The sequence below is a fragment of the Lissotriton vulgaris genome, unplaced genomic scaffold (assembly GCF_964263255.1).
Source record: "Lissotriton vulgaris unplaced genomic scaffold, aLisVul1.2 SCAFFOLD_637, whole genome shotgun sequence".
Taxonomy (NCBI): domain Eukaryota; kingdom Metazoa; phylum Chordata; class Amphibia; order Caudata; family Salamandridae; genus Lissotriton; species Lissotriton vulgaris.
Window position 1 is genome coordinate 887,120 of NW_028245984.1, and position 22,194 is coordinate 909,313.

The 22,194-nt window shown below is 46.5% G+C and overlaps 1 protein-coding gene across 1 annotated transcript in view; it reads left to right on the forward strand.

Annotated features, from left to right (window-relative positions):
* LOC147666196 (glycosylated lysosomal membrane protein B-like) overlaps positions 1 to 21,666 on the forward strand; it is a 104,668-nt gene extending 83,002 nt beyond the window's left edge. Inside the window, exon 6 of the mRNA XM_086949222.1 lies at positions 17,896 to 21,666. Coding sequence (XP_086805348.1) covers positions 17,896 to 18,064 — 169 coding nt within the window. The 3' untranslated portion in view covers positions 18,065 to 21,666. The remainder of the gene's footprint in view (positions 1 to 17,895) is intronic.
* Positions 21,667 to 22,194: the final 528 nt, after the last annotated feature.

Below are 22,194 nucleotides of genomic sequence, written 5' to 3' on the forward strand. Positions count from 1 at the left end.
GGATGCTTGTTTCCAGTCTAGGGAAGACATGGCTTGGCAGTTCGGTCTAGACTGTTCCCATGAGGCACAGGGTCAGACTGATTTGCATATGGCCATGTCTGAACTTGGGTGGTTGAGTGAGCTAAAGAATGGTGATGGATTAAACCCAGATCAGTTGACTGGGGGTGAGTGTTTGATTTGCTCAAATGCTCCGTCCATCATCCCCTTTGGTATCGCGGTGGGGGGAGGGAGGTCGGCTCCATTGAGTGCTGGGGTCTTTCGAAGAGCCAGTTCTTGAGGTCCTTCCTGAACTGGGGCAATGTGGGAGATGGCCAGAGGTGGAGGGGTAGGGAGTTCCAGGCTTTGACTGCGCAGTAAGAAAAGGACTTTCCTCCCCTTCTGGTCTTGTTGATTCGTGGAACGGTGGCCAGAGAGAGCTCGGAGGTGGCTTTTAGGTGCTTGGAAAGAGAGGCGGCTGTTGAGGTATGTGGGTCGGTGTTGTGAAGGGCCTTGAATGCGTGGGTGAGGAGTTTGAAGGTTATTCTTCTTTCGACTGGAAGTGAGTGGAGATCGTGGAGGTGCTGGGTGATATGACTGCGACGGGGAATGTTGAGGATCAGTCTGGCTCCGGTGTTCTGGACAGTCTGGAGTTTGCAAAGGAGTTTCTTGTTGATTCATCCATTGAGAGTGTTACTGTAGTGCAGTCTTTTGCTGATGAGTGCATGCATGGCAGTTTTTCTGGCTTTGGTTGGGATCTATCTGAAAGTCTTTCGAAGCAGGCTCTTATAAAAAGAAAGTGGCACAACGACCAGTGCCTAAAGACAAGATGACAATGGAGGAGTTAAAGATTAAACACCCAGAAGCAAAGATCCTATAGTTAACAGCTTGCACCCGAAGTCCTTTTACTTTCTACAGTTGAAGTTTCCTCAAAAATGTGTGAATGCTTTAAAGGAGTTATAGGTAGCAAATTTTAGCAGCTAAGCGGTTCAGGCTCACTACCGGAGGTAATCACAGCATGATTTTCAAAAAGACATAACAAAGGTCCAAAGTAATCATCCGGTACTTTATTTATTTGGTTGATTGTATTCTAAGCCATGCTTCTCTGAGGGCCTGCTGTTCAGCATACACTACAGGAATAAATCACAATTAGGTCTTCAGGGTACCTGTTGAAAATGATATCTGAAGTGAGCAAAGAGATACTATACTCAACATGGAGCACCGCCATCAAAATGGAACTTAAACTTGAAGTCCCAAAAAGTATGTTGGCTGGATGCAAAGTCTCCACAATTGGGCAGCCAGGCGTTACCCGAATAAGTGTGATGACAGTCTGTAGGATGTCCAAACTCTATTAAGCGGCACACACAAGGCCTGCAGATGCAAAGGACCAATATACCTACACAGACTGACATTACTTTACTTATATGATTCATGGCTATCACCAGCATCTCTAATTAACCAAAGTGCATTCAGCCAGCTGAAATATGTCACATGCTTTTAAACCCCAACTGCATGCGTTTCAGAAAAGGCTTGAAAAATGTACTGTTCTGGCTGGCTTTCAACTGAAATGCCTGTTGTTGGAAAAAGCAAGGACTAATATTGTACTGGGCCCACCATTAAAGACTGGAGTATGTCCCATGATCAGACTGTCATTCCTTTTAGCACTCTGGAGTAACCAAAAGCGGACACAGTCTTGTAAAAATAACTTCTCAATACATAAATGAGACTTGTCTCATCCCCAACTGTCTGCTTGAGTGATATTAGATTCTGTACTTCAAACAAAATTGGTCCTTGCCTTGGAAAGCATTCTGAGATCTATATACAAGTGTAAAGGAGGTGCATGCTTCTTTGGCAGTCAGTACGGGCACTTTCATATAGGTGGTGTGTGCTTTTTTTCCTGAGGCAGGTGTTTTTTCTTCACTGTACAAGTGTGAGTCCTTTTAATTCTGGAGCAGTCAGTTGCTGCTAGGAAGTAAACTGTATGGTAACTGTTATTTACTGCTGGTGGCTCAGGTTCACCAATACACATACACTCCAATTAGATAATTAAGTTACTCCCTTTAGACACTAGAGTTCCTTGCGGCAGTGTAGTCAAGTGTTCCAAGCTTACCATGAGAGGTGTTAAAGGTACAGACACTGCATGACGAAGTAAACACTCAGTTTTACTTACAAGTCAGTAAAAAGAGCATGGGAAGTTATGATACACAATAAAAATGATAGGATACTCTCCTCCTGGGGCAGAGACTAGACATTCTAATTGCTCTTGCACACTGGACTTTTATAGTATTGTCCTTATGGCCACTGTTGTTCTTCAGGGCATTGCTTAGGTTGGCTGTGTGCTTAAGTACCCATCTCCCACTTGCACCAACCAATTAGCTTAACAGGACCAAGCAGACAGAGATTCTGTAATATTAGCATTGTCAATTGTACCTGGCATTGGTCTACACCTCCAGTGAAAAACTTAGTTGGTTCCCATTGGAGATAGCAGAAACATGAACAATATTTGCAGAATTCACATCCAAGAATGTCACGAACAGAGTTGGACTGGCCTATAAGGTAGTCAACAGAACAGAATGGCTGGATAGGACAAGTTTGTATCATTAATATCAGTCACGCAGTCGAAATGTACTACGTAACCAAGGTATTGTATACCAAAACAAATTTATTTAATTTTTATCTGTTTTTTTAAATTATTCAGAAGCACATGGGCAAACCAAAGACTGTCACGACAGTGAGTACATAAATACAATATTTACATTTATACACACATACCAATATACATTATTTACAAGGTGAAAGAAACACAATTGAATAAAGATGGTTGTAAAAGACACACCAAAAAGAAGCAATAACATAAATCAGTATTCAAACATTAATTGCATTTATATACAGTGAGAACATTCCTACAGGGAGCAAGGGTACAACCAGTCCATGGGGATGTGAAACCAAAGGACAGGCGTGGACAGATGGAGTAGTACGCCTGCCTGCCTGACACCACTGTGGTTAAGATTTATATTGGGTTGCACCACTAGGGACCCAGGTGGTATTTGCTTTCTTTTCCTAGGTGCACCCTTTTGAATGACCACAGGGTGGGTATGTCGACGCGTTTCGAACCGGGTTATTGACGGTTCTCTTCAGGACGGGGACTGGGAACACTGGTTCTGTAACAATATACAGAGTGGGTGTCAGCGTTAAATAGCATAATTGTGTGAAAAAACTCTTTACAATGACTCCACACCATGAGAAGACTATTACCTGCACGTGGCAAAGAATCTGCCTTGGTGTCGGTAAATCGCCGGGAAAGGGGTTGATTCTGTAAAAACATACGTAATTAGAGCTAAGCACCCAAGTCCGTGGTGGAACTTACAGGCTATACTGATACATGTCACCTAGTGCCATCAAGGGCAACAACTCATACCTGTGGTTAGCCGGTTTGGGTTCTTTAAGGTTTGGTTGTCCGCCACGCGGTACACACACGCGAAAGGAACTGCTTACATAATGGCTACGTTTTGATGTGCAAGCTGAAAAAACACAGAAATCGACGCGCGAGATTAAACCAGTATTTTAGTGTGAGACAGTGTTTGTGAATTACGGAGCCAGGTGAATATTCCTACCTGAATAAGTAGCTTGGGCAACGTATAGCGTCTAACGTCTCAAATAACTGCAGGGCTGGTAAATACGTGAGCCGGGACCTGCATTGCAAGGGGCAAGAGTAATTAAACCAGGCTAACCTGTGAGGCGGGGGTTATGACAATGTGGCGCTTAGCGCGTTTTTGGCAGGGAACCTGCAAAGCACTTACGTTGTCAGGCGGATTCAATCACTCTGGGTATCTCGGGCTGTAACACGCAGTCTGTTAGTGTGTCTCAGCGCTAGTTTGAATCATTTGAAAACTCCCTCGCCGGTCGGCTTGTGGGAGTGGCTGGGGGGCGGGGTGAGTAAAGGATCATGGTCCATGTAGTTCGGGCCATTTTTGAAATGAACATTGACAGAATTTTATTGGACATTGTGTCCACCGGACTTAGTGAGTACAGCGTGTAATCGTACCGGGGCATGGATATTAACAATCAGATTGACATGGAGCGTTTGGAATACTCAGAGACCACCAACTGTGGACCGGGTGCCAGGACAGTGCAACAACAATCATAGTATGTACAACATGTACAGACTATTATGCACAAGAATACAACCGAGTTAAAAACAGCAGCACAAACAAGCTCAGCCGAGGAACTAAAGGTTGGGTCCCAGACTGGAAACTTCAGACATTTCGTTCAGGCCAGTATTGGACGTGTCGAACTTCAGAATTAGGTACGCTTCTTTTTGGGACAAGCGCAGATCAGGATCTCCACTCCCACCTCTGATGACCGCCAGAACTGTCCACCTGATGTCTTGACTGGAATGGTTTTTTTGCAGAAAGTGTGAAACAAGTGGGGCTGTCAGGATTTTATTATTGATTCTAGAGCGGTGCTGGATGATGCGCTGACGGACCTCCTGAGTGGTTTTGCCGATGTACAGCATATTGCATGGGCATTGGATGGCATACACAGTGTACTTGGTTTTGCAATTTGTATGTTCATTGTGGCGCCAGAACTTCTTCCCGTCTGTGAATAGTGAAAAAAGATCCAAACCCGCGACGGACCGGATGGTATGTGTTTCCACCTTTGGCCCCCACACCAACCAGCTGCAAAAAATCATCAGACGCAGTTGGCACTTGGTCAAGGAAATCCTTCCGGACATAGGTGCCCCCCTTTTTGCTCTGAAAAAGAACAGGAGCATTGGGCAAATGATCACATCGACCAGACCGCAACCTAAAAGGGATCACCAGAGTACCATCTTTGGAGCTAATCCTGTTACGGGGCATCGCAAATGTGGGACCTGTTCCGTTTGCGAACTCACCATGGAGGGGTCACTATTCACAGACGGGAAGAAGTTCTGGCGCTGTTTTTAACTCGGTTGTATTCTTGTGCATAATAGTCTGTACATGTTGTACATACTATGATTGTTGTTGCACTGTCCTGGCACCCGGTCCACAGTTGGTGGTCTCTGAGTATTCCAAACGCTCCATGTCAATCTGATTGTTAATATCCATGCCCCGGTACGATTACACGCTGTACTCACTAAGTCCGGTGGACACAATGTCCAATAAAATTCTGTCAATGTTCATTTCAAAAATGGCCCGAACTACATGGACCATGATCCTTTACTCACCCCGCCCCCCAGCCACTCCCACAAGCCGACCGGCGAGGGAGTTTTCAAATGATTCAAACTAGCGCTGAGACACACTAACAGACTGCGTGTTACAGCCCGAGATACCCAGAGTGATTGAATCCGCCTGACAACGTAAGTGCTTTGCAGGTTCCCTGCCAAAAACGCGCTAAGCGCCACATTGTCATAACCCCCGCCTCACAGGTTAGCCTGGTTTAATTACTCTTGCCCCTTGCAATGCAGGTCCCGGCTCACGTATTTACCAGCCCTGCAGTTATTTGAGACGTTAGACGCTATACGTTGCCCAAGCTACTTATTCAGGTAGGAATATTCACCTGGCTCCGTAATTCACAAACACTGTCTCACACTAAAATACTGGTTTAATCTCGCGCGTCGATTTCTGTGTTTTTTCAGCTTGCACATCAAAACGTAGCCATTATGTAAGCAGTTCCTTTCGCGTGTGTGTACCGCGTGGCGGACAACCAAACCTTAAAGAACCCAAACCGGCTAACCACAGGTATGAGTTGTTGCCCTTGATGGCACTAGGTGACATGTATCAGTATAGCCTGTAAGTTCCACCACGGACTTGGGTGCTTAGCTCTAATTACGTATGTTTTTACAGAATCAACCCCTTTCCCGGCGATTTACCGACACCAAGGCAGATTCTTTGCCACGTGCAGGTAATAGTCTTCTCATGGTGTGGAGTCATTGTAAAGAGTTTTTTCACACAATTATGTTATTTAACGCTGACACCCACTCTGTATATTGTTACAGAACCAGTGTTCCCAGTCCCCGTCCTGAAGAGAACCGTCAATAACCCGGTTCGAAACGCGTCGACATACCCACCCTGTGGTCATTCAAAAGGGTGCACCTAGGAAAAGAAAGCAAATACCACCTGGGTCCCTAGTGGTGCAACCCAATATAAATCTTAACCACAGTGGTGTCAGGCAGGCAGGCGTACTACTCCATCTGTCCCCGCCTGTCCTTTGGTTTCACATCCCCATGGACTGGTTGTACCCTTGCTCCCTGTAGGAATGTTCTCACTGTATATAAATGCAATTAATGTTTGAATACTGATTTATGTTATTGCTTCTTTTTGGTGTGTCTTTTACAACCATCTTTATTCAATTGTGTTTCTTTCACCTTGTAAATAATGTATATTGGTATGTGTGTATAAATGTAAATATTGTATTTATGTACTCACTGTCGTGACAGTCTTTGGTTTGCCCATGTGCTTCTGAATAATTTAAAAAAACAGATAAAAATTAAATAAATTTGTTTTGGTATACAATACCTTGGTTACGTAGTACATTTCGACTGCGTGACTGATATTAATGATACAAACTTGTCCTATCCAGCCATTCTGTTCTGTTTATTTCCTTGTTGAGATCCGGGCTGGGTAGACGTAGGATCCAAAACCTTTGTTGCTCTACTATAAGGTAGTCAGGCAGTGTCCAATGGGCTCACTGACAGGCCAGTGTTCGGGCCCGTTTTTGTCCATTTGTGGGTGTGTTTAATGGTCTTCTGAGCCGGTTTTACTGTTGATTTTCCTGATTTTTAAAAAAACGTTGCCTGCAGTAAGGGTATATACAGGCCTATGCACACGCTATTCCTATTTCTATTTACAAAAAGTGTACAGTAAGTGCAAAGATATATTTAAGAGACAGAGTACATAACATTTTTTAGGAGCGCCTCCTAAAGAATTTTATGTACTCTCTCTTAAATATTGGTTTGCACTTACTGTACACTTATTGTAAGTAGAAATAGGAATAACGTGTGCATAGGCCTGTATATACGCTTGTTTTTCGGACCATAGGATCTATCCCGAGGGCTCAGGGTGTTTTACCTTACCTCGTGCAGCGCTTGATTGGTTCTAGTTCTAATCATGCATACTCAGGAGGGCGCCATTTCCTCACCCAGAAGAACACCCCATTGCCTGCAGTAAGCTTAAATCAATGCAGTCTCCCATAGCCTGCAAAACAATTACACATGTTTTTGCAAGTTGAAAAATGTCCCAATTTTCTCACATAGGTAATTTTTAATGATCTAATTCACTAATGGGGGCCACATTTATTTTGCTGCCCAGGGCTATTTTCTTTCTCAGTCCGGCTCTACTCTTGAATACCAACGTAGGCACTCCAGCTCTAGACTTATTCACGATTAAGACAAACTAGCATTTATTCAGCACAAAAGTTCAATCCTCCCAATCTGATAGAGACTTCTAGCCACAGATTCCATACCGTAGAATTATCCCCGGGAGTCAGACTGGATCCAGAAATTTTTCCTGAGCAGTACCCCTGCGCATCAGTAGGTGACATCATTCAGCTACACGTGGCATCTGCCTTGTCTGCCCTGGAAGTGATGTGCGCCGTGCCTGTATAGGCTCCACCCTTGCGCTGATGTCGGTTCTTTTCTTTCTGCACCAGACAGTGCACATCCGGGAAGAGTTATTCCTTAGTCCGCTTTTGATTAACTTTTTTCAACATTAAAGCAAAGGTTTTTGAGGTTTTTTCCTCCTGATTTGGCAAGAATGTCATCTAAGAAGGCCTGCTTCAAGCCCTATGGCGCCTTTCAACTCTCAATGCCGGTGACGGACCTGCACCTTGTTTGTCTCTTGTGCCTCGAGCGTGACCACGACCCTATGGTCTGCTCAGATTGTCGCGGCATGCACCTGAAGGCCTTGTGGGAGTTATCCCTCAAGCTCCTAGCGGCTTGACGTGTGATGCTGCGACAATCCAGATTCTGGTCGAGAGGAAGTTCCCGGGAGCGGTTGCAGAGTCTGAGATCATCGTCACACTCCAAGTCGACAGCCAATCTGGTAAGTTCCACCAGAAGAAGAAATTAATGCATGCTTCGACTTCACCTCATCCGTCAGCCAACAAGACGAGTGAGCATCACTCGAGGCCTGGCTTTGTGGTTGAGATGGCGCCTGGGCCGACTTAGCGCCTCCCCGAATTTCCAGGAGCTTGAGCGATCGCTGCATAACTAAAATAATTGTATATGGCAATGCACATCATATTTGGGCGAAGCGTTCCCTCCAGCGCACCTTCACGCCCAGCAGATTCGGGAGGGGCATCTACTGGATCCACACCGGCTGCTTCGGCGCCAGCCGAGCCCTGGGTTCCACAGATTGATTCGGATCGGCACCGGTCGTGCCATCTCAAACTTCCCTGTCGCCAGCCCTGAGGCCCATGCTTCCGGCATAGCTGGCGCTACCATCCCCATTGATATACTCAGTCGAGTGCGAACTAAGCTTTGCTATCCTGGTCGAACCCGGAGTATTATTCTTATGGACTAGGGCTCGAGGAGGGATGGCAGGAGTCGCTGGACACTGAAGAATACCAGCTTTGACACTTTCGACTGGTGTGAGGATCTAGGCGTAGACAATGGACTGAGCACTTCCCCCAAATACTGGAATGCTTTCTCCTCCTACAGTGGCTATGGAGGAGGGAGCTTTATTTACACTGGTGTTGAGGAGGGCGGCTGGGGTCCTGGGCCTCAGCTTGCCCTCTGTGGCAGTCAAGACGAATGTCTTGACCGATGTGCTGCCGCCTGGAGTGTCCCCATCAGAACCTTTGCTACCTTTTAATTAAGCGCTTACCAGTCCGGTTTGTTGGGCAGCCAGCGATTGGGTCAGTCTAAGACCGCCCAGAAGCCACAGTCTCAAATCCCTCCTTATCGGCCCTATTACCATCATGAGCACCCATGGACAGCAGGATTCGCCATCACCTGCCCCACTGGAGGTCCATAACATCGGACAGGTGGGTTTTGTAAATCATCCAGGCTACTCTCTCCTCTTCTTGTCTACCCCTCCCTCCATGCCACATACTTGCTACAGGCTGACGAAGGACCACCTGTCCCTTCTCTGTCAGAAAGTGACAGTTCTCTCGACCAAGGGAGCAGAGAGAAGGTGCTGATGCCAGAAGTAGGTCATGGTTGCTATTCTTGCTACTTTTTGGCACCCAAGAAGTACCTAGGTTTTCGTCCTATCCTTGAATTGCGCTCCCTCAATTTATTCCTCAAGGAGAAGTTCAAAATGCTCATTATCGCTCAGGCCCGGTCTGCCCTGGACCCAGGAGACTGGATGGTAGTGTTGGATTTCCAGAACGCGTATGTTTACATCCTGTACTGTCTAACCACAAACGTTAGTCACCTGCAGTTCATGGTAGGTCACAATCACTTTTAGTTCTCTGTGCTTCCCTTTGGCCTTACCAGCACCCCTCTGATGCTCACCTAGGTGATAGCGGTGGTTGCAACTCCGCTGCAGAGATCAGACTGGCTGTTGAAGGCGGGCTTGCTCTGGGCTGTCGTCTCCCACCTCCAGACTACAGCAGACTTCCTGCATTCACTGGGGTTCACCATCAAGGTGTCTAAATCAGACCCGACTCCTTCTCAGATGCTCCCTTTCATTGGAGCTGTTTTGGACATGGTGCAGTTTCGGGCCTATCCTCCCTGAATGGCAAGTCTAGGATATTCAGGCTATGATACCGATGTTTCAGCCTCTATCCTGCATTTCGGTGAGACTGACTTTGAGGCTGCTGGGTTTCATGGCATCCTGTATCCTGCTTTTGACACATACTTGTTGTCATATGTGGGCTCTGCAATGGAATTTGAAGTTCCAGTGAGTGCAGCATCAAAGAAATCTCTCCGACATGGTCCAGATCTCTGAGAAAATTGCAAAAGATCTGCAATGGTGGTTAACAAACCTCAATTGGGTCAGTCGCAGGCACTTTCCCTTCCCCCAGACAGATCTGACAGTAGCGACAGATGTATCACTCTTGGCATGGTGCTCCCATCTGGTAGAGGTGGAGAACAGAGGCCTTTGGTCTCCGGCGGAATCCTGACTCCACATCAACCTTTTGGAGCTCTAGGCTAGCCGGCTGGCATTGAAAGCCTTTCTACCCTTCATCAAGGGAAGACTAGTGCAGGTGTTCACGGACAGCACCACCGCCACGTGGTACTGCAACAAAAAGGCAGGGTGAGGACGTGGATACTGTATCAAGAGAGCCATGTGTCTCTGGCGGGCTTTATGAATGCCAGAGCAGACCAACTCAGCTGCAGATGCCTAGCGAATCACAAATTGCATCTCCATCTGGAGATGGTGCAATGTCTCTTTCAGCAGTGGAGAGAGCTTTGGTTTGAACTATTCGCCATCGCCGGGAATGCGAAATGTCAGCAGTTCTGCACGTTGGGGTTTCCAGCTCAGCTTTCACTCGAAATGCTTTTCATCTCGAGTGGAGCTCTGGCCTCCGGTACGCCTTTCTGCCCTTACCACTAATGCCCAACGTTCTCAAGAAGATCAGGAACAACCGGGTCCAGCTCATCCTTGTGGCTCCGGACTGGGCACGGAGAGTCTGGTATCACAAGATGTTGAGGATGGTCATCGGTCCTCCGATCAGGCTGTCCCTTCGGGAGGATCTTCTGTTGTAGCAGCAGTGGATGGTTCTAAACCTGAACCTGTCAATGCTCCGCCTTCATGTGTGGAGATTAAGCGGCGACAGTTGACCTCTTTTGTCCTTCCTCCCAAAGTCTGCATCGTTATCTTGGCAGCTAGGCTTCCCTTCACCAAGTTAGTATGTGTGGCATAGTGTACAGAAACATGCACACAAACACCATTTTGTTTAATAGGGGAGGGAACAGGAGGCTATGGGCAGACAGGGTAAGCTGGCCTCCAATAGACATGTATCACACACCAAGAAGCTACCTTGACTCAGTGTCTGATTCTTATTGACTGATGAGGCACATTATTCCAGATAACGTATGTGGTGTTGGGCATCTCAAAAAAATGTATGGACTGTCCTCACACACCACCAGGTGTAATGCCTTATCATCGGCAGTCCTCGCTCTTTAAAAACCACGTTTGATAAAGAGTGAGCCTACACCTGGAGACAGGGAGGCACTTCTATAACGAAGTGGGGGCCGTGCTAAGAGAGTGAGTGAGTGATGTTAAAAATCAATGCAAAACACTGCTTGGAAATGTAATTGTGCAGAGTGTGCTTGATATTAAAACCAATAGTGGGGACTAGGGGGAATAGTACCCCATCCCCCTCTGTGTTGCCAACATGTTTCTGCCGTAGTGCCAGGAGGGTCCATGGCTATAATCAGGGCGTGAAAGAAAAAGGGGGCTCCTATCTTCTCTCTAAGAGACCAAGATGAATCCACCTGGTACCAGCGGGGAAGCAACGAGGATGGAGCATAGGAGCAACATGAGGGACGCGCCTTGAGGCAAGAGTGACTACAGGGGTCCCTACATTCCTCCCTTCCCATGGGACATTCCTACCCCTTTTCTGGGGTTATCTGAAATTTCATGGTAGAGTTGGACCAGAGCCAGCCTACAAAAGTGGATTCATCTTAGACTCTTGGGACAAGATAGGAGCCCCCTTTTTCAATCATCACTTTGCCTACTTTTTACTGTCTGCCTCAAACCTCCAAGGAAGAGAAGCAACTTAACCATCTGGACCCAAAAAGAGTATTGTCGTGCTACCTTGACCGCACACGAGTTCCGGTTGGGCGACCAACTCTTCGTGGGGTATGTTGGAGCAAAGAAAGGACGGGCCATACAAAAGAGCACCATCTCGTAGTGGATCGTGCTCTGTATCAAAATTTGCTATGCACTGGCTAAGGAACAATCCCCTGAGGGTTTGCATGCTTATTCCTCCAGAGCTAAAGCTGCCACCACTGCATTAGCATGCACAGTTCCAGTCCTAGACATCTGCCAAATAGCAATGATGGCTTCCCTGCACACGTTTACCAAGCATGACTGTCTGGACAGTCAGTCGGGTAAGTCACGTTGTTGTACACTAGAATAAATGTCATGTACCTAGCACCCAGTATTTATTATCCTTAAACTCATATTTCTCCTGTTACAGTCTCACCGATTGACCACACACTGTTTTCACAGCCCCTTAGGATTTTCCTATCGGGCCGTATTTAAAGGTTGTGGTAGTTAGAAGCTACCCATTTGAAGTAAGAACCAGTCTCATCTTCCTGGCATCTTGTTTTCACGCGAGATTGAGCACACAATGGTTTATAACACTCGCTATCACACATCCCAGATATATAGTGCATGTGTAACTGACATGAAACTTTCTGGTTCCTTCCATTTAATATCTAGGGTTCGCACGTCCTAACCAGCACCTTGTTCACTTCTGCTTTTCTTTATTGGCATCCTTTCTTGTTCACTGTTCGCAGCACTTTAGTATTCATATTCACCAATTTTTCGTCACTTTTATTATGTATTAGCCTAACCCCATTAGTAAGCATATGCATATACATTTCCTCTTAAAATCATTCTTGTTAATATATTGTACTGATTTCTGCAGATACCCCTGATGAAGGGCAAGATGTGACCTAAATGCATTGGGAATGTATTATTTTGATGCAGTGATACCATAATCGTGGATTTTGTGACAGCCAACAATTTCCAATCTACAAATTAAAACCATAAAGTACCAACACATTGTCTGAAGACTTTTTCATCACCAGATGTTCACGAATTGATGATTACTTTGAAAATATGTATGATATATGTTGTACTCAAATTGAACATTGTATACTAGATTCTACACTCTAAGGAGTGAGTTGAGTTGTGCACCAGGTTTTTCAAATCTCTATCTGGATGTCTGTTCTACTACAGGTCTGTAGGAATTGGCATTTTGCCCGTTTAGTCCTGCAGGACATCCTCGTGTGAAATTGGTTTGGGGACTAACCTCTAGGCAGGTATTGCTTGGGTATCTGTTCAAAGGTAAGGTGTCTGCGGATAGAAGTCTCTATCAGATGAACAAGTTACTTACCTTCGGTAATGCCTTATCTGTTAGAGTCTTTATCTAGATGTAGATTTCTAACTGACCAATCCATCCTCCCTACTCTCTAAACGGATTTTTAGGGACAGGGCTTTTACCTTTCAGGACCCTAGTATTCCACACCAGTGGTCAGTGTGCTTCGGGGCTCCACGCTTCTGTCGAGGAAAGTTGCAAAAAGTAACTGATGTCAGTGCGCTGGGGTAGTACCTAAATAGGCACCATGTACATCACTTCCAGAGCGGAAGACAACGCCACCGATCGGCGAGAAGGGGTACTGCTCAAGAAAAATGTCCAGATCCAGTTTGATGCCTGGGGATAATTCTAAGTTGAGGAAAATGCAGCAAGATAGTCTCTACCAGATAAGGCGTTACCGAAGGTAAGTAACTTGTTGTTCTGCTGTCATTGATAAGGACTCTGCCCATAGATGGAAACTGGGAGAGATCGGAGTGTAAAAGAAGTCTAAAGTTAATTTTATTTTGACTTTGACTCCTACTTCGAGGAAACTATTCTATTATCAAAACCTGACACCATTCCCTCTGCTATTTGCCACACAAATATTCCTTTGAATCCCTTTTTAGGTGTTGCCTAGACAGTGCACGTGTGGTCTCTTCTAACCCATTTGTTCTCTAACAATGTGAGTAGAGGCCTCCATTGGTTGGCTTCCCTGTCATTTGCTTACTTCTTATTGGTCAGCTGCCTGTAGGCTTCTTTCCTCTCCTTGTGGTTTTCCCTCCTACTAGCTTGGACACATTACTTGTATCTTTCCACTGCTCTTTATTTTAGGCAGGACTTTTTCTTTGTGCTTAAGAACTCTACCAGCTGCCTCTTTGCTAGCTGGCTTCCTCATGTAATTCTCCACACTTAGTGTGCCTCATTCCCTTCCTCCCCAACTAGTCTGTGTTGCTTTCCCCATCTCTCATTCCTCCCTCACTTGTGTTCTTGCGCCCATGCCTCATCTGTGTTGCTTCCTCCACTAAGCTACCCTCCTTGCCTCACCTGTGTTGCTTACTCCCACCTACCCTCGCTGCCTCATCTGTGTTGCTTCCCAATATCCACCCTCCCTCATCTGTGTTGCTTCCTCCCTGATTCATCTGTATTGCTTCTCCCCAAGCCTCATCTGTGTTCCTAACAAGCCTGCCTCATCTGTGTTGATTCCCTCCACCCACCCTCCCTGCCTTCCTCATGTGTTGCTTCCCCCAATCCTCATCTGTGTTGCTTTCCTCATGACTCATCTGTGTTGCTTCAAATCACCTACACCGCCTCATGTGTGTTGCTTCCCCCGCCTTATCTGTGTTGTTTCAATTATGCCTTATTTGTGTTGGTTCATTCCTGCCTCATCTGTATTGCTTTCACCCACCCAGCTTGCCTCCTCTGTGTTGCTTTCCCCATCCACCAACACTCCCTACCTCATCTATATTGCTTCCACCCACCCACCGTGTTGCATATGTGTTGATTCCCTCACAAGCCTCTTAGGTGTTGCTTTCCCACACCCATCATCACTCCCAGTCTTATCTGTGTTGCTTCTACCCTCCCTCCTGGTTTTATATGTTTTGCTTCCCCTACCTACATTCCCTGTCTCATCTATGTTGCTTCCCCTAATTCCTCATCTGTTGCACCCACGTGTTGCTTCCTCCACCCACCTTGCCTCTTTTGTTTGTTCACCATGCCTCATCTGTGTTGCTCGCCCCCACCCTCATTGCCTCATCTGCTTTGCCTAACTCTTCCTTATATACCCTCCGTGTCAACTGTGTTGCTTCTCCCCACCCACCCTCCCTGCATCATCTGTTTTGCTTCTCCCCACCCACCCTACATCATGTGTTGCTTCTCCCCACTCACCCTCGATTCCATCATATGTGTTGCTTCTCCCCACCCTCCCTCCCTGTGTCATCTGTATTGCTTCTAATGCGTCATCTTTGTTGCTTCTAATGCGTTCTTTGTTGCTTCTCCCCACCCACACTCGCTGCGTCATCTGTTTTGATTCTACCCTGCTTCATCTGTGTCGCTTCTGCCTTGCTTCCTCTGTTGCTTACTGCAAGCCTCATCTGTGCCCTACCCTGCCTCAACTGTGCTGCTTCCCCCATCCACCCGCCATCTCCGCCTCATCTGTGTTGTTTTATCCCGCGTCATCTTTGTTGCCTCCCCACCTCATCTGTGCTTCTTCCCCACCCACCGTTTCTCATCTGTGCTGCTTCCCCACCCACCCCACCTCATCTGTACTGCTTCACCACCCACCGGCCCTCATCTGTGCTCCTTCCCCACCCGCTCCACCTCACCTGTGGTGCTTCCCCACCCACCCGGCCCTCCTCATCCACCCGGCCCTCCTCACCTGTGCTACTGCCCCACCTCACCTGTGCTGCTTCCCCGCCCACCAGCCCCACCTCATCTGTGCTGCATCCCCATCCGCCCGCCCCACTTCATCTGTGCTGCATCCCCACCCTTCCTGCCCCACCTCAGCTGTGCTGCATCCCCACCCGCCCGCTCCACCTTATCTGTGCTTCTTAGCCACCCAACCTCACTACCTTATCTGTGCAGTTTCCCCACCCCACCTCATCTGTGCAGTTTGTCCACCTGCCCACCCAACCTAATCTGTGCAGTTTGTCCACCCGCCCACCCAACCTAATCTGTGCAGTTTCCCCATCCGCCCGCCCGACTAAATCTGTGAAGTTTTTCCACCCGCCCGCCCCACCTCATCTGTGCAGTTTCCTCACCAGCCCGCCCCACCTCATCTGTGCAGTTTCCCCAACCGCCCTCCCCACCCACCCGCCACACAAAATTTGTGCAGCTTCCCCACGCGCCCGCTCCACCTAATCTGTGCCGCTTCTCCCACCTGCCCGCCCCACCTCATCTGTGCCGCTTCTCCCACCTCCCCGCCCACCTCATCTATGCCGCTTCTCCCACCTCCCCGCCCACCTCATCTATGCCGCTTCTCCCACCTGTGCGCCCACCTCATCTGTGCCGCTTTTCCCACCCGCCCACCCTACCTCATCTGTGACGCTATTCCCACCCACCCCATCTGTGCTGCTTTTCCCATCCACTCGCCCCACCTCATCTGTGCTCCTTCCCCACCCACCCGCTCTACCTCATCTGTGCTGCTTCCCCCATTCACCCACCCACCCCACCTCATCTGTGTTGCTTCATCCACCCACCCGCCCTCCCTGCTTCTTTTGTGTTGGTTCACCCATCCACCCGCCCTCCCTCTTTTGTGTTGGTTCACCCACCCACCCGCCCTCCCTGCCTCTTTTGTGTTGGTTCACCCACGCACCCGCCCTCCCTGCCTCTTTTGTGTTGGTTCACCCACCCGCCCGCCCTGCCTCTTTTGTGTTGGTTCACCCGCCCGCCCTGCCTCTTTTGTGTTGGTTCACCCACCCGCCCGCCCTGCCTCTTTTGTGTTGGTTCACCCACCCACCCGCCCTCCCTGCCTCTTTTGTGTTGGTTCACCCACCCGCCCGCCCTGCCTCTTTTGTGTTGGTTCACCCACCCGCCCGCCCTGCCTCTTTTGTGTTGGTTCACCCACCCGCCCTGCCTCTTTTGTGTTGGTTCACCCACCCGCCCTGCCTCTTTTGTGTTGCTTCACCCGCCCTCCCTGCCTCTTTTGTGTTGCTTCACCCGCCCTCCCTGCCTCATTTGTGTTGCTTCACTCACCCACCCTCCCTGTCTATTTTGTGTTGGTTCACCCGCCCTGCCTCATTTGTGTTGCTTCATGCCTCATTTGTGTTGCTTCACCCACCCACCCGCCAGGCCCGGACTGGCCGTTGCGGGCACCGGGCAATCCCCCAGTGCGCCACAAGGGTGGGGGCCGGTTTGGGGCCCAGGAAGCCTCCCTGCTTTATCTGTTGCTTCACCCACCCTCCCTCCCTGTCTCACCTGTGTTGCTTCACCCACCCGCCCTCCCTGTCTCATCTGTGTTACTTCAATCCCTGCCTCATTTGTATTGCTTCACCCACCCGGCCTCATCTGTGTTGCTTCACCCACCTGCCCTCCCTCATTTGTGTTGCTTCACCCACCCACCCGCCCTCTCTGCCTTATCTGTGTGTCTTCAATGCCTCATATGTGTTGCTTCACCCACCTGCCCTCCCTGCCTCAACTGTGTTGCTTCACCCACCCTGCCGCATCTGTTGCTTCATCCACCCTGCCTCATCTGTGTTGCTTCACCCACCTACCCTCCCTCCCTCATCTGTGTTGCTTCACCCACCCACCCGACCTCTCTCCCTTCCTCGTCTGTGTTGATTAACCCACCTGCCCTCCCCGTCTCATTCTGTGTTGCTTCACCCGCCCTCCCTGTCTCATTCTGTTGCTTCTCCTACCAACCCGCCCTTCCTGCCTCATCTGTGTTGCTTCGCCTATTCACCCACCTCATCTGTTTTGCTTCACCCGCCCACCCTCCTGGCTTCATCTGAGTTGCTTCCCCCAACCACCCGCCGTGCCTCATCTGTTGCTTCCACCCCATCTCATTTGTGTTGATTCAAATCAGCAGTCATTTATTATTTCACTTGTTACATTTTTTATTCAGTTTCCACTCCTAATTCCGGTGGTTGAGAACAGTACTATTTAGAGCGAGCATTTCTTTAGATTTCGAAAGGAAGGTGAGTGCTCCTGATATACAGAAAGCTGAAAAGGAAGTTCATTCAGATTTTAGAACAAACTCAGGAAAAGTTACAACATGGATTCTTTGCCACCTTTTCACTCTTAAAATAATCCTGTTTCTTCTCGGTTTCAATAAATGCACTCGAAGCTTAGAGGAATAATGTAACAGTTGTAGTTATTTCGGTTTTGTTGAAGATTGTTCTTTATTCAGAACGCTTCTGTTCTCAGAATACAGTGGCGACATTTTTCAGTAAGTCAGATTAATATGTTGTGCTCCAACTACTGATGATGCCAAGGTTTCTAATGTGTATGGGTTTTGCTTCTCTACAGGTCATCTTTAGTAGGCGTTGGGTCCCCACCCGAGGAGTCCTTCTCCATCTTGGTCATCTGTATCATGGCAGTCGCCCTGGGGACGCCGGTACTGCTGCTTCTGGTCGGAGGCCTTGTTGTGTTCATCTGGAAGAAAAAACAGTACTCTGACTATGAGCCAATAAACTGAGCTGGTGTGGCAGTGCATTAAAGAAAGCCAAACCCCAACACAAATAAGTCGCCCTATTAAGCAAGGGCTAGAAGTGGGTTTCAGGGGCAGGGGCCTTCATCTTGTTAGTATCCAGAAAGGTGTTCAAGGTCTCGGCAGCTGAATTTGTTGCCCTCGCCACTTCACCGGTTTCCTATTATATTGGTGTTTTACTCCTATCTTAATTTGGTTTCTCAGCTCGTTGGCTATCAATACATAAAGTTTCTCCTCTTGTTCAAGCACAAAAGATACATGATGGATGTGCTCTGTGACAAAGCCGAAAGTTGAAATGCTTATCTTAATAAAGTGAGAGCCGGAAAATGGACATGAAAGTGTACTGTTGAGTGCCTGGCACGGAGGGTGGCGTGGCACCACCAAAGTGCTCCCATCATCAAGCCTTGGAAAAAATTGTTCTCCAGTGCTCAGTGAAAACCCTCCTTCTATAGAGTTGTGTACTTGTTTGTTAAATAACGCCTTCTTTATCAGGAGCAGGGGGAGATCTTGCGCGCGCAGCCTGCCTTAAAGTGTTTCTTCCCTCCCTGCAGAAAAGAACTCTGGATCAAAGTTCCTCGCTGCTTTATTAATACATTCATTCCTAGATCCACCAGTGGCCTTGAAGGTGTCTTGTAATGTTTGCACATGACCTGGATAAAATCCAGTGGCAATCCTCCTTGTTAGATATGTATATATTTTCAATGTATGCACATATAGGCTATTCCTATTGTTTAGAGAGACTCGGCACCAGGAGAAGCAGAAAGCCAGTATGCCTCTGCTTACCCACTTGGCTGCTGAGCACTGATTAACCCTTGTCCTGTGGGGGTCAAGGGGCAGACTGATTGGTTTTCCCTGTGAGCATAACAAGTGCATAATTTCTGCTGCATCTCATTGCCTGTTAAACATTCCCTCTTCTCTGTGAATCAGTAAAACTGTCTGCAGCTGCATATTCCTTTGTAATGTAAACCTCCTACGTAGCAACTCCTGTTTTGTTACAAAAAAAATATAGGGCAGCTTTTATTCATGCTAGTGAGAATCTTTAGTTACATATGGGAATATCGTTTTTTGTAAAGTGGGTGTTATCACCCTGTGTTACGAATAATGAAACATGTTTAATAATACAGTTGTAGTGAACACTGACTTGCTGAGAGCAAGGGTTTTGGCTTCTCTCATTGTCCTGGTACGTTTTGCTTTGACACTGAAACCCCTGAATATGCACTTATTCCCCTTTGTTTTCTGTTTTGGGACAACTGTATTTATTTCACATTTTTATGGGGCTTGGCCTACGAGAAAATGGGTGAGGATGTTTCAGAAGTTAAAACAGTGCACTTAAGTATTCATGTTCAGTACCCATGCTGAGGGTTTACAGAATCTTGACTTTCTGGAACATGCAGGGTGGTGAAGATAAGGTACCAGATTCAGGCGTGTATGCCTGAAGAGGGCACTGCCACTGCAAACGACGTGCCTCTTGCCCATTGTAAAGGCTTTCTCCCATAACAAATGGTTATCATCAGAATTAGCCTCAAAATTAGACTATTTAATGAGAAAAATGTTGTTAAACCCTTTATAGTCAGGCCATGCTGATGGTGAAATCCATGTTAATTGAGAAGCACCATACAAATATTGTCCTGGAGTGTGACTCCCAAGTACCTGCAAGTCGACAAAAGTAGCTTTGTGTTTGGTCGGCTAGCATTATCGTCCTGCTGCCTATGAGTGCAATATAATTTAGGGCCCACAATATGCAGTTCTTGAGAAGCTTGGCCTTAATATTTACTTGGGTCAAGGAAATAAAGATGACCAAGTTGGGGTATTTCAGAGGTTCGCCTGCTCTGAATATCCCCCCATGTCTCCTGATGGTGCTCAATATTCTATACTCATGAATTTTAGAAGGATGCCCACATTGTATGTAGATCTTCTATCACTCTTACCTAACTGCACAAATACTGACATGGACTGTCTTGGTCTTATCTCTTTTTCAACCAATGTCCATTAAGTATCTTTTTTTTCTATTTCTGCAGCCAGCACAACCTAACCAGGCTCCTCCTTGTCTAATTCGTTTGTGCTTGTTCATGTCTGCACTGGATATCCATTGTATTCTAGTAAGAGAGTTGGCAAGTATATTTTGTTAATTCTATATTCCTCCTCTTCAGGCTGAATTGTTGCATGGCCTTAGAAGGATCCTGGTCTATATGAAATTTCAAAGGTTTCTTCATTTTAGTAGGGCTGGAGCAGTATAATTAATGTGCCAATCAGTGTATAGCCAAGTGTAAAAAGATAGACATATGTAACAAATTGGGAATCACCCGTTTAGCCACCATTTGGGAGGATGAATGATTGGTTGAGAACGGGACTGTTTGAAAGACCTATTTAGTGAGGGTATCATGATACACATGAGCACATCTTAAGGAGATAATTCTTAATGGTAAATCCATCAGTGAATCCAGTGCTTTTTTGGAGGCCTCACCTATGTTGGTTTTTGTGGCTAGGTAGCGGATTTGTCAGAGGGAGAGTCTGAATAAGTGTAAGTAATCATTAACTGTTCATTTTATTGTTATGATAAAACATGGTATCGATCAGTGGCAGTGTAGGCAACGCAGTCCACATTCCTCATGTTTTGCTTAGGATGTTTGTCATTAACATAGTGTTGACTGTTGATTTTCTTCTAAATAGAAGATATGTTTCTTATTCGGGCTCTTTTTTGATAGAGACTTGTCTCAGGTAGGGTTTCATCGTATTTCCTTAATACAGTAGAGCTTTCTTAGAAAACAAGCTGTGAATCTCATTGTGCAAAACCCCAGCTCTCTTTGTACTTGTTTGTACTTGTTTGTATGTATTTAACCAATGTTTTAGATACCACCTGTCTCTGCACACCTTATGACTTTAAATGCCTCCCTGTCTTGTTTTTGTAGCACACCCCTTGGTGTCCTGGGAAGCGGCCTGTTGTCTCTTTGCTTTAATCTCCTTTGCCTCTTTCCACACTTGTTCAGTTGAATATACCCTTTAAATTTTCAGCTCTCCCTTATTAGTACTGATCCCATGTGTATGTGTGCATTCTCTCTACATCCTATATTTGTATACATTCCTCCTCTTCTCTGTACCCAACTCTTTCGCCCCATGCCAGTTTCTCTTTGCATCACCCTCACGGAAGCTTTGCATGCACCCCTACTCATTTTGCATGCTTCAATTTATCTACAAACTTTAGAACATGTCTTAGGGGTCTGCGCATGTTTTGTGAGCAGTGGGTAATACTGATCTAGTGAATTCCTTGGTAAGCACTAAATCAGTATTTCAAGAAATAAGTAAAATTGCCAAGAACTCAAAACTAAATGTTTACAGTGGTGCCTTTATGTTCTGTAATGTTTCAGTTTGAAGGGTAACGGACAGAGGAGGCTTTACTACCAAGAATTGCTCTGTTTGCCAATCACAATGATTGTTTATATTGATTAAAAAGATTACTGATTTAAGTTTGTATACTAGCATTGGAAATCTCTTTGTATGTTACCAAAAATACAAATATCATTGGAAATCTCTTTGTATGTTACCAAAAATACAAATGAAAATAAAAACATGTGGCACACATTCAAAACAGAGTTATGTTGGGAGTCCATGTCTTTATGGAGAGATGCTGAATCAGTTCATGTCTCATGTTTGTCTTCACATATGCATTAAAGAACAACAGTTGCAGGGAGTGGATTTACTGCCCATGGTGCAGGCATTCGATAAAATATTTTCTAAAATGAAGACTGAGACTGAAGCATGTGTTTTATGTTTTTGTGAATGAATGCAAGTTTGAACTGTGAATTAATTCTAGATTCACATGCTTTGTGCCCCCTGTCATCTCATGGTTGGTCTATGAAATGTATCTTGTTGACTTGATGGAATCAGCCTGACCACAAACCCAGAGAAGCCACACATGATACATTTTCGGGCTGCCTGTCAAGCTTGCACGCGTTCTCTTCACACTCCCTTAAAAATCCTATACGACAAACACTGGCATTTCATAGTGTCATTATCTGTGCTGGTACTACATTTCAGTTGGCTTATAGGCTGAGTAGTCACTTTGGATCAAAAGTGGAAACCTTTAATGTCGAAATAGCAGAACTAGTCTGCCCACACAT